The sequence below is a fragment of the Erinaceus europaeus genome, chromosome 7, assembly GCF_950295315.1.
Source record: "Erinaceus europaeus chromosome 7, mEriEur2.1, whole genome shotgun sequence".
In the NCBI taxonomy this organism is placed as follows: Eukaryota; Metazoa; Chordata; class Mammalia; order Eulipotyphla; family Erinaceidae; genus Erinaceus; species Erinaceus europaeus.
In genome coordinates this window covers 80,293,077-80,307,072 of record NC_080168.1, presented here as the reverse complement: position 1 = coordinate 80,307,072, position 13,996 = coordinate 80,293,077, and the positions used below count along the sequence as shown (strand labels likewise).

Genomic DNA, 13,996 nt, shown 5'->3' with positions numbered 1-13,996 from the left:
ACAGGTGGATCCATACCCCCAGCCTGTTTCTATTTTTCCCTAGTGCTGTATTTTTTAAAATAAATTTTATTTTAATGAGAGAGAAATATATATAGAGAAAAACTAGGGCACTTCTCACTTCTGGCTCATGTTGGGGCTGGGAAAAGAACCTGGAAGCTCAGACCTCAGGCATAAAAGAGTCTTCTGCATAACCATTCTGCTATCTTCCCAGTCTTCTGTCATGATTTAAAATTATATTTTAATAAACAACTTTTCCTGGGAATTACTTTTTATTGAAATAAATAACTGCATTGCATACATGTTCAATTTTAATAGTGGCATTGAGACACAAGATAACCTGTTTAAAGGAATAAATTATTGATACTAAAACAGTGTCGTCACATTTCTCTGATCCTTCTCTTAAATTTTTTTCATTGGAGGAACTAGGGAAATAGCATAATGGTTATGTAAACAACTTTCTAGCATGAGGTTCTAAGCTCCTAGGTTCAATCCCCAGCACCTCACAAGTCAAAGTTGAAAAGTGCTCTGGTTAAAAAGAAGGGAAAAAAAGGGGAAAGAGATCTATGTATACCTATGTTCATAACAGCACAGTTTGTAATCACCAGAACCTGGAAGCAACTCAAATGTCCAACATCAGATAAGTGACTAAAAAAAACTGTGATATATATACACAATGGAATACTACTCAGCTGTTAAAAATAACGAAGTTGTCACCTTTGCATTCTCTTAGATGACTTGAGGACATCATGTTGAGTGAGATAAGCCAAAAAGAGGGACAAATACCAAGTGATCTCACTTATTAGTGGGACTTAGTCAAGTAGGAAATGGTGAGGGACAGCACAAAGTGAAACATGAACTGGACATGGTGTATTCCACCAAAGCAAAGAACTCTGAGAAGGAAAGGGGAGGGAGAAGAGGAAGAAAACTTTGGGGGCCTAGGTATATAATGAAATTGTATGCATATGTCAATGACTGCACTGTAAAGCATTAACCCGCTCAATAAAAATAATAAATCATATATATGCATATATATATATATATATATATATATATATATATATATATATATATTAACAACTATGGTGTAAGTATGTGGTAAGACTTTAGTCATGGGGTTTTAAAGATATATACCTACCAAGACTACACAGTACAAAATTAATGTTAACTTTTCAGGTAACATTATCAAGGTGGATTTACAAGTGTATACTATTAATTGTAAATTATTAGTTTACAAGTCCTATTAGTATACTATTAAATACAAGCGTAAACTAATAGTTTACTTAGCTAAACTAAGTAGAAATAACAGATAAGCCTCAATTTCCAAAGGCTCCTATGTTCTGTGTTTCCTATTTTAACTTTGGAAATTAGGTCTACTTTTTATTTTTAGCTGAGAAATAATTCTTATAGAGAAGCAGAATTTGTTTTACCTAAGCAGAATTTGTTTTACCGTGGGTATATCTACAATATGTAGTATACTAACTAGCACAATTAAAAAAGGAAATGTCCATCATAATGATTTTTATAACTATCAGAATATAGTCTATCATGAACCTTGTATTTCTCTTCAATTCACTGACACTACTGAGAGATTCAACATGGGTTGAAATTAGGCTCCCTTCAGTATTAGATACAAAATACTGAATTAGCTAACAGATATCATTACTCGAATATCAAAGTTAATAATACCAAATCAAAGTTCTTGATTTCTTATTTTTCCTCTTAGTAAATGGCTTCACAGATAACCTTCTTCTTAAATAAAAAACAAAAAACCTGGGTATTGTTTTTAATTTTTCCCTTTTTCCAGTTACATAAGCCTAAGGCAAAACTAAGTTCTACTTAATTTGCCATTTCTTTCTATCTTTACTGACCAAAGCCTGATACATTCATATTAATGTACCAATAATACATACATAAAGACAGAGTCAGAGACTTGCGGAGGCGGAGCTATGAGCAGCAGCAGATCGCTTTCTCTCCTCTCCTCTTCCCCTCCACCCTCCCCTCCCCTCCCCTCCCCTCCCCTCCCCTCCCCTCCCCTCCCCTCCTCTCCTCTCCCTGATCAACTAGGAATACCAAAGAGGACAACCTGGGACCGAAACAAGACAGGACTAGAATGACCAGAGGAACCCACTAAATCACTGAGAGGAGAGAGGAGCATAAGGAGAGATTAAGTGACTGCTAACAGTCCAGCAGTTTATCAGTTGAGACACCACCTCCAATCTGCTCCACCAACAAGGGGACAGCTGAAGGGAGGAGAGGACTCCCCAGAGACTCCATTGCTACTGCCCTCAAAATCTGGAGCAGCGACAGGAAGGGACACCAAGGGACAGAGATCTAACCAGGAAACTCAGGAGAAGACCTATACCTCAGTGGCATAGCTGAGGGTCTGTGAAAGTCTCTTTGCATAACCACTGAATTATCTAAGCCACACCCTGCTTTATCTCTTGGTCAGGAGTCAGTGATTAAGCTAAGAAGCCTAATGATAGTTTAAAAGCCCTCAGGCTCCCATAGTCTACAGGGAAGAAAAAAAAAAGAGGCTTTTAAACCACTGAGCTCCAACTCAGGGATTAAAATACTATTGAAACAATTGTGAACTTCCACCACTGTGAACCGTTTAATTAACTTACTTAGACACAAGTAAATCCAGGCAATAGTGAACAGTAATTTGAAAAGTACTGATAAAGTGAACTCATAACATAATATATAAAATGGTTAAAACAACAAGAAGAAATATTGGAGAATCGAACCAGGATAAGAGTCCAGCTAAAAGTCCTCTAGAGGGTGAAGCACAAAAGAATGAGTTCAACATCCAAACATTAGCTAAGGAAATAATAACAGGAGTGAGTAAAGATTTTGAAAAAATTGTAATCAGAAATACAGGAACAACTTATGAGACTATGGAAGAAAATAATAATTATCTCATGGTTATTAAAGAGCTGAAAGCTGAAATCACTGAGCTAAGAACACAACTAGTTGAACAAGCTAAAACAGTATCCGAACAGGGTTACAAAATAGATGAACTCCAGAAAACAGTAGAGGGCAGAGAGAATAGAATCAATGAGGCTAAAGACAGAATTAGCAAGATTGAGGATGAATTAGAGACAACTAAAAAAGAAGTAAGAGATCTCAAAAAGAGATTAACATGCTGAAAACAACAACAGAGTCCTATGGGATGACTTCAAAAGAAACAATATATGCATTATTGGCATACGAGAGGAAGAAAGAAGAGAGGAAGAAAAGAAAGCATTCAACAGGCCATAAACCTGAAAACTTGTCTAGTCTAGACAACACCAAAGACATAAAGATTCAAGAAGCCAAGAGGGTCCCAAACAGAATTAACCCAGACCTAAAGACACCAAGACATATCATACTTAGAATGGAAAGGAATAAGGATAAAGAAAGAATCCTGAAGGCTGCAAGAAAAAAACAAAGAGTCGCCTACAAAGGAAAACCCATAAGATTAGCAGCAGACTTCTCCATACAAACACTACAGGCCAGAAAAGAATAGCAAGATATCTATCGAGTGCTCAATGAATAAGGCTTTTAACCAAGAATACTATATCCTGCTAGACTGTCATTCAGACTAGATGGAGGCATCAAAACCTTCTCAGTCAAGCAACAGTTGAAGGAATCAACTATCACCAAGCCTGCCCTTAAAGAAGTTCTCAAAGGTCTCCTATAAACAATCAGACCACCACAAATAGGACATATATCAAAACACTCTAAAACTCTACAAGAATGCAGTTAAAATATCTTCAATCTTTGATATCAATAAATGTCAATGGCCTGAATTCACCTATTAAAAGACACAGAGTATGGGGGTCGGCAGTGGCGCAGTGGGTTAAGCACATGTGGCACAAAGCGCAGGAACCGGCGTAAGGATCCCGGTTCGAGCCCCCGGCTCCCCACCTGCAGGGGAGTCGCTTCACAGGCGGTGAAGCAGGTCTGCAGGTGTCTATCTTTCTCTCCCCGCCTCTGTCTTCCCCTCCTCTCTCCATTTCTCTCTGTCCTATCCAACAACAAATTGGGTCAACAAGGGCAATAATAATAACCACAACGAAGCTACAACAAGGGCAACAAAAGGGGGAAAAAATGGCCTCCAGGAGCGGTGGATTCATGGTGCAGGCACCGAGCCCAGCAATAACCCTGGAGGAGGAAAAAAAAAAGACACAGAGTAGGAAAATGGATCAGAAAACACAACCCAACAATATGCTGTCTACAGGAAACCCACCTAACTCGACAAGACAAACACAGACTTAAAGTGAAAGGATGGAAAACTATCATACAAGCCAATGGCCCACAAAAAAGGGCAGGAACAGCTATTCTCATATCTGACATGATAGACTTTAAAATAGGTAAGATTAAAAAAGATAGGAATGGACACTACTTAATGCTCAGAGGATCAGTCGGTCAAGAGGACTTAACAATTATTGACATCTATGTACCCAATGAGAAGCCATCTAAATACATCAAACTTCTACTGAAAGAGCTACAGCAATATATTAACAGCAATACAATCATAGTAGGGGAGTTCAACACCCCACTCTCTCAACTTGACAGATCATCCAGGCAGAAAATCAATAAAGACATGTGGAAGCTAAATGAAGAGATAGATAAACTAGAACTATTGGACTATCAGAACTATTAGAACTATCAGAGTAATTCATCATAAGAAACTGAATACACATTTTACTCAAATCCACATGGGTCATTCTCAAGGACAGACCACAAAGACAGCATCAGCCAATTCAAGAGCATTGAAATCATTCCAAGCATCTTCTCAGACCACAGTGGAATTAAACTAACACTTAACAACCAACAAAAGATTAGTAACAGTCCCAAAATGTGGAAGCTCAACAGTACACTTCTTAACAACTTCTGGGTCAAAGAGGAAACAAAGGAAGAAATCAAAATGTTTCGAGACTTCAATGAATATGAAGACACAAGCTATCAAAATATTTGGGACACAACTAAAGCAGTTCTAAGAGGGAACTTCATAGCTATAGAAGAACACATTAGGAGACAAGAAAAAGCACAAAAAAAAAAAAAAAACCTGATTGCACATCTTAAAGACCTAGAAGAACAAAGGAACCCTAAAGCAACCAGAAGGACAGAAATCACTAAAATTAGGGCAGAAATAAATAACATTGAGAATAAGAAAACCATACAAAAGATCAACGAAAGTAAATGTTGGTTCTTCGAAAGAGTAAACAAAATCGACAAACCTTTAGCCAGACTCACAAAACAAAAAAGGGAGAAGACCCAAATAAATCGGATAGTAAATGAAAGAGGAGATATCACAACAGACACCACAAAAATTCAACATATCATGAGAGGCTTCTATGAACAACTATATGCCACCAAGCTAGAGAACCTGGAAGAAACGGACCATTTCCTAGATACCTACCAACTTCCAAAACTAAGAGGAAGTGGATAACATGAACAGGCCCATCACAGCTAATGAAATTGAAACAGTTATCAAAAATCTCCCCAAAAATAAAAGTCCTGGACCAGATGGTTTTACAAATGAATTCTACAAAACCTTCAAAGAAGAACTAATATCTCTACTTTTAAAAGTCTTCCAGAAGATTGAAGACACTGGAATACTCCCTGCCAGCTTCTATGAAGCCAACATCACTCTGATACCGAAAGCAGAGAGGGACACAACCAAAAAACAAAACTTCAGACCAATATCTCTGATGAACATAGATGCAAAAATATTGAACAAAATTCTAGCCAACCAGATACAGCAGTATATCAAAAGACTTCATCATGACCAAGTGGGGTTTATCCCAGGGATGCAAGGTTGGTTTAATATACATAAATCAATCAATGTGATCCACAACATCAACAAAAACAAGACCAAAAACCAGATGGTCACATCAATAGATGCAGAGAAAGCCTTGGACAAAATACAACATCCCTTTATGATCAAAACACTACAAAAAAAGGGAATAGATGGAAAATTCCTGAAGATAGTGGAGTCTATATATAGCAAACCTACAGCCAACATCATACTCAACGGTGAAAAACTGGAAGCATTTCCCCTCAGATCAGGTACTAGACAGGGACGCCCACTATCACCATTACTATTCAACATAGTGTTGGAAGTTCTTGCCATAGCAACCAGGCAGGAGCAAGGAATTAAAGGGATACAGATTGGAAGAGAAGAAGTCAAACTCTCCTTATTTGCAGATGACATGATAGTATACATGGAAAAACTTAAGGAATCCAGCAAGAAGCTTTTGGAAATCATCAGGAAATACAGTAAGGTGTCAGGCTACAAAATTAACATTCAAAAGTCAGTGGCATTCCTCTATGCAAACACTAAGTTAGAAGAAATTGAAATCCAGAAATCAATTCCTTTTACTATAGCAATAAAAACAATAAAATATCTAGGAATAAATCTAACCAAAGAAGTGAAAGACTTGTATACTGAAAATTACGAGTCACAAAAAAAGACACAAAGAAGTGGAAAGATAGTCCATGTTCATGGGTTGGAAGAATTAACATCATCAAAATGAATATATTACCCAGAGCCATCTACAAATTTAATGCTATCCCAATCAAGATCCTCAGCACATTTTTTAGGAGAATAGAACAAATGTTTATCTGGAACCAGAAAAGACCTAAAATTGCCAAAACAATCTTGAGAAAAAAGAACAGAACCGGAGGCATCACACTCCCAGACTTCAAACTGTATTATAGGGCCATTGTCATCAAAACTGCTTGGTACTGGAACATGAATAGACACACTGACCAGTGGAATAGAATTGAGAGCCCAGAAATGAGGCCCCACACCTATGAACTTCTAATCTTTGACAAAGGTGCCCAGACTACTAAATGGGGAAAGCAGAGTCTCTTCAACAAATGGTGCTGGAAACAATGGGTTGAAACAATGCAGAAGAATGAAACTGAATCACCGTATTTCACCAAACACAAAAGTAAATTCCAAGTGGATCAAGGACTTGGATGTTAGACCGGAAACTACCAGATACTTAGAGGAAAACATTGGCAGAAGTCTTTTCCGCAAAAATTTTAAAGACATCTTCAATGAAATGAATCCAATTACAAAGAAGACTGGCAAGTATAAACCTATTGGACTACATCAAATTAAAAAGCTTCTTCACAGCAAAAGAAACTACTACCCAAACCAAGAGACCTCTCACAGAATGGGAGAAGATCTTTACATGCCATACATCAGACAAGAGTTTAATAACCAACATATATAAAGAGCTTGCCAGACTCAACAACGACAACAAATAACCCCATCCAACAATGGGGCGAGGACTTGGACAGAATATTCACCACAGAAGAGATCCAAAAGGCCGAGAAACACATGAAAAAATGATCCAAGTCTCTGATTGTTGGAGAAATGCAAATAAAGACAATGAGATACCACTTCACTCCTGTGAGAATGTCATACATCAGAAAAGGTAACAGCAGCAAATGCTGGAGAGGGTGTGGGGTCAAAGGAACCCTCCTACACTGCTGGTGGGAATGTCAATTGGTCCAACCTCTGTGGAGAACAGTTTGGAGAACTCTCAGAAGGCTAGAAATGCACCTACCCTATGAACCTGCAATTCCTCTCCTGGGGATATATCCTAAGGAACCCAACACATCCATCCAAAAAGATCTGTGTACACATATGTTCTTGGCAGCACAATTTGTAATAGCCAAAACCTGGAAGCAACCCAGGTGTCCAACAACAGATGAGTGGCTGAGCAAGTTGTGGTATATATACACAATAGAATACTACTCAGCTGTAAAAAATGGTGACTTCACTGTTTTCAGCCGATCTTGGATGGACCTTGAAAAATTCATGTTATGTGAAATAAGTCAGAAACAAAAGGATGAATATGGGATGATCTCACTCTCAGGCTGAAGTTGAAAAACAAGATCAGAAACTAAAACACAAGTAGAACCTGAAATGTAATTGGCATATCGCACCAAAGTAAAAGACTCTGGGGTGGGTGGGTGGGGAGAATACAGGTCAATGAAGGATGATAAATGACATAATGGGGGTTGTATTGTTAAATGGGAAACTGGGGAATGTTATGCATGTACAAACTATTGTATTTACTGTTGAATGTAAAACATTAATTCCCCAATAAAGAAATAAAAGACAGAGTCACACAATCCTAGAAATACTTTAATACATGTTAACACGGGAATGACTCTCTGGAAAATATTCCCTATACTAATCATAGAATACTACACTATCAATGTTTACATGGAACTAAAACACATAACACTAAGCACATTTCTATGAAAGCAGTATAACTAGAATACTTTAATTTTTTTTATTAAATAGGCCAGAGAATTTGAGAGAGGATGGGGAGATAGAGAGAGAGAGACACAGCTGCAGATCTGCTTCATCTCTACTGAAGTGGACACCCTGCAAGTGGGACATGGGGGGCTCGAATCTGGGTCCTTGTGGTTGGTAACATGTGCATCACTGCCCAGATCTCTAGCTATAATGTTTAAAAACACAGCTTTGGTTTTATTTCTGCCACTAGCACTATTTCTGGGGTTTGATGTCTGCACAGTGGCTTTACCAAAAATAACCACTGTAGTTATTTTTTCCCTTAAAAAAATGGTGTGAGACAGAAAGAGAGACCTGCAGCCCTATGCCAATGCTTGTGAATCTTCTCCTTGCAGCCAAGGATTAGAGCCGTGAACCCACGAAAAAAAAATAGGGTCTAGAAAGATCAAATTATTTGGGCATGGTTTATACTGACTTCTAATAAGTTACCTTATTTCTCTAATTCCTAGCTGATAGATGTCTGTGGCTGACAGCAGTATTTATGTTAGGCATAAAGTGAAGCCTCAACTAATGCCAGTTCCTGCTTTCTTCTTCCACTATTATCATAATGCACTGATGGATCATTTCAGTTTCATAGCCCACATTAGTCACAGAATATGTCTATTCTGTGAATCACTCCTAATGTGCCCCTTGAACAATATTTCTTTCTTTCTTTTCTAGCTGTACTGTTTGGGAATTCATGTCGCTTTTGACTCTTGGTATGTTATTACTGTCTCCTCCATCCTATCTTCTGCAGTTTCCAAGATGAAACAGTATTTTACCTTTAAAGTCTAACTTGCCATCTCTGCCTAAAAAACAACCCTCATGAGACCAATTCCGAGTGGTTTCAATAGGATTCTGTACCACTTTATAGGACCTTTACTGGGCTCATAGATCTTAAATTCTGAGTTATTGGAACAAGAACAATGTCTTATTCAAAATTTTATTCCCTATAGACCCTATGTAGTATCTTATACTATCATTAAAGTTAAAAATGTATGGACAAGTTGAATGGATAGGTGACGTATCATATGCATTCATTCTACTTACATATCTGCTGCAGTGTGATTATTCTGGAAAGGAATGTTGAGAGTGCAAGCAGATTCAAGATGATCAACTGGTCCTTCTCGATCTTTTGCTTGTTTAATAAGATCAAACAAGGGTGAATCCTATGTAAAAAAAAAAAAAAAAAAGATGGTCTTAAAACACCAGTAAGTATTATTTTCTCATGTAAATTTCAAATAAAATTGTTTGACAGGCTGAGCAGTATGATTTAGTCACAAATGACAAAGCAATGTAGAAATCAGAATGAGATCATTATTCACCTAGAAACTATCAATCAATTCAGCAAGAAACAAAATCAATATGCATGTATTAGACATAAATGGGATTTCTTCCTTCACTTATGTTTCTTTTGACTTATCATTTGTGTACAGAAATACCATTCACAATTAAACTGAAAAAAAAAAAGGTTTGGATAAAGTCAAAAAAGGGGTGAAAGAGCTCAACAATGAAAATACACTGTTGTTAAAAGAAACAGAGACAGATACAAAGAAATGGAAGGATGGCCCATGCCTCATAGTTCAAAATAATATATATTATTAAAATGGTGATCTTGGCTGTCGGGCTGTAGTGCAGCGGGTTAAGCGCAATTGGCGCAAAGCGCAGGGACCAACTTAAGGATCCCTGTTCGAGCTCTGGCTCCCCACCTGCAGGGGAGTAACTTCACAAGCGGTGAAGCAGGTCTGCAGGTGTCTATCTTCCTCTCCACTGCTCTGTCTTCCCCCTCCGCTCTTCATTTCTCTTTGTCCTATCCAACAACAACATCAAAAACAACAACAATAATAACTACAACAATAAAACAAGTGCAACAAAAGGGAATAAATAAATAAATAAAATATTTTTTTAAATGGTGATCTTACCTACAGTAATCTATAGATTAAATAACTAGCGAAAATTCCAATGATATCTTTCAAGAAAACTAAACAATCATAAATTTGCATGAAACCACAAAAGATTATAAAGAGAAATGAAAGAAAATTAGAAAAACAGAGGTATGGGGGTTGGGAGGTAGCACAGCAGGTTAAGCACACATGGTGCAGAACACAAGGACCAGTGCAAGGATCCTGGATCCAGCCTGCGGCTCCCCACCTACAAGGGGATCACGTCACAGGCAGTGAAGCAGGTCTGCAAGTGTCTATCTTTCTCTCCACCTCTCTGTCTCCCCTCCTTTCTGGATTTCTCTCTGTCCTATCCAACAACAACAACAACAACATTAATGACAATAATGACAACAAGGGTAACAAAACGGGGAAAAATGGCCTCCAGAATAGTGGATTCGTAGTACAGGCACCGAACCCCAGAGATAACCCTGGAGGCAAAAAAAAAAAAGAAAGAAAGAAAAACAGAAGTATCACACTCTCCTCTGATGTTCAGCTATTCTGAAAAGTGATTCAATGTGATAATGGTACAAAAATAGGCACTCAGACCAATGAAACAGAATAGAATAGAAAACCCAGAAATACTCGCATAAGCATGGACATGACAAAAGAATCACTGTTAAATCACTAATAATAAAATTTTCAAAATACACTAATATTATCACTAATAAAAACTAAGGTGGTGCCAGAGATTGGACTTGCATCTTTTGAGGCCTCAGACATACAAGCTGGTGCTCTAACACACTGAAGTATCACTGGTACCCATTTATAACTTTATAATTAAAAGCCCTTTGTAAACTTTTTTTTTTCTTTTGCCTCCAGGATTATTGCTGGGGCTCAGTGCCTGCACTACAACTTCACTGTTCCTGGAGGCCATTTTTCTATTTTGTTGTTGTTATTGTTGTTGCTGTTATTGTTGCTGTTAGGATAGAGAGAGGAGGGGGAAGACAGAGAGGAGTAAAGAAAGACACCTGCAGACCTGCTTCACTGCTTGTGAAGTGACCCCACCCCCCAGGTGGGGAGGCGGGGGCTCCAACTGGGATTCTTACACTGGTCCTTGCACTTCGTGCCATATGCACTTAATTTGCTATGCTACCACCTGGCCCCCAGGCCTTTATAACTTTAACTGTTGTTTTCACTCCTTAGCTAAAGGATTTACTGAAGGGAAAAAAAAAAACTATATTAAAGCTTGTTATTAATAGCAATACTTCCATTTAGTGAGTGCTAAATACATATGTACATTTAATTCTCACAAAACCCCATGATAAAGACATATTATCTCCATATAACAGGTGGGAGAGGGGATGCTAAAAGTTGGCAAAACAAAGATTTGAACTTACATAGCTAGGCTCCACAATATCAACTTTTATCCATTATGACTGTGCTAGACATTTTATTAATTTCTCAGTATAATAATTAATAGTATTAAAAAGTAGAGACTAATTTTCCATGGCTAGTAATGGTTAGTACGTTAGTACTCATCATTTAATTTATTTATTTTGGATAGACACAGAGAGAAATTGAGAGGGAGAGGGGGAGATAGAGAGGAAGAGAGAAAGAGACAACTGTAGCACTACTTCACCCTTTATAAAGCTTTCCCCTGTAGATGGAGCCCAGAGGCTTGAACCTGGATCTTTGCACATGGTAACATGTGTTCTCAACCAGGTGTGCCACACTACCAGGCCCCCAGATATTCTTGATAATGACATATTTAGAAGAAAAAAACTCAGTACCATTTAACTAGATTTCTGAAAGAGTTTGCTTAGCTACAAATTTACCTAACAATGAATGTTTATATAAAATGTTTTTCCTTTCAGGGTAACTATCTGGCATAGAAAATACTGAAAATTATAGTGATAAACTATGACTCATTTGATAGAGTCAGACAATTTTTACTATAACCATACTGAATAATGTTGAAGAGTTTGAGGCACTGCTTCAAGAGGCTAGCTAATCACATTTAAGAATACAGGTAAAGGAAGCCAGAAACTCTAACCATGTTTTCATTAAAAGTTAAATTTAAATGGACTGGACACAGTATATTGCACTAAAACAAAGGGATATGGGGAAAGAGAGAAATGGATGGGCTGGAGGAGCATTGGGGTCCTGGTGCATAGGTGTAAAAGGATCTAGGATCTAGGTCGGGAGAGAAACTGTTCTGCTGACACCTATCACAGTCTTCTTCTTCCAGCGTTTGCCCTTCTTCCGTAGCCAGTCAACAGCGTCAGGTTGAGCCTGATGTAAAGTTTCGAGACCTCCTTTGAATCTGGAGAGGTGGCAGTCATTGACTATGTGGGTCATAGTCTGTCTGTAGCCACAGGGGCAGTTCGGGTCATCTCTGGCTCCCCAGCGATGGAACATAGAGGCGCACCGGCCATGGCCTGTTCCATAGCGATTGAGGAGGGCCCAATCATAACGTGCTAGGTCAAAGCCGGGTTGACGCTTGCAGGAGTCTGTGATGAGGTGTTTGTTCTTTACCTCAGCTGACTGCCAACTCTGTTTCCAAGAGTCTGGAACAGAGAAGTTCAGTGTAGGCGTAGGGGACCAGATTGGGTGACGAGACGTCAAGCGTTGGACAGGGTGGGCGAAGATATCCACGTATATTGGCAGGTCTGGTCGAGCGTAGACGTGGGAAATGAACTTAGATGATGCCGCATCCCGACGAATATCTGGAGGGGCGATGTTGCTAAGAACTGGCAGCCATGGAACCGGGGTGGAACGGATGGTTCCAGAAATTATCCTCATGGAGGAATATAATTTGGAATCGACCAAGTGGGCATGGGGGCTACGGAACCATACTGGGGCACAGTATTCTGCAGTGGAATAGCATAATGCCAGAGATGATGATCGTAGTGTGGAAGCGCTCGCGCCCCATGAGGAGCTGGCCAGTCTTGCAATGATGTTATTCCTCGCGCCCACCTTTGCTGCAGTTTTGATGAGATGTTTGTGAAATGACAGAGTGCGATCGAGAGTAATGCCAAGATAGACTGGCTGGGCTTCATGCCGGATTCTCGTATTGCCAAGCTGCACATTCAGCTCACGCGAGGCCGAGGCATGGTGTAGATGGAAAACAGATGATACCGTTTTTGCAGTGCTAGGGAGATTAGTCGCCATTTTTTACAGTAATCAGATATCAGAGACATGTCTTTCGTGAGTGTTTCCTCGAGGATGTCGAACTTGGATGCCTGAGTTGCATAGCAGATGTCATCGGCATAGATGAACTTCCTTGAAGAAGTTTCTGGGAGGTCATTGATGTAAATATTAAATAGCCTATCACAGTGAGATGAGAAGTTGTACCCATGCAACAATAACTACACTATAAACCTCTATACCCCCAGAAAGTGGTTAAGAAAAAAACTCTATCTTTTAATCACTTTTAAGTCTTTCAAAACAATGATATCTTTACTAAAATATAGATTGAAATAAGATGTATTTAAGAATTTGAAAACATTGAAACTCATTTGCATATCTTTGACATATTTGCTCTGGCTAAGTAACTCCAAAGAAGACAAAAATTCAATTCGATTAAAACTTTAAAAAATATTTTATTTTACTACTTATATAATGAAAGAGACACAAATTAAAAAAGAGACAAATGGAGAGAGGAAGGGAGGAAGAAAGGGAAACAGAGAGACCAGAGCACAGCTCAGCTCTGGCTTTTTGTGGTGCTGGAGGTTAAGCCTAGGCCTTTGAAGCCTTAGGCATAAAAATCTTTTGTATAGCCATTATTGTATCTCCCCCAGCCCTCAATTCC

The 13,996-nt window shown here is 38.6% G+C and overlaps 1 protein-coding gene across 3 annotated transcripts in view; it reads right to left on the bottom strand.

Annotated features, from left to right (window-relative positions):
• Window positions 1-13,996, bottom strand: part of RB1 (RB transcriptional corepressor 1) — a 182,463-nt gene that overhangs the window by 16,561 nt on the left and 151,906 nt on the right. For all 3 annotated transcript variants that reach the window (XM_060194840.1, XM_060194842.1, XM_060194841.1), the window contains one exon: window positions 9,353-9,471. In XM_060194840.1, coding sequence (XP_060050823.1) covers window positions 9,353-9,471 — 119 coding nt within the window. The remainder of the gene's footprint in view (window positions 1-9,352; window positions 9,472-13,996) is intronic.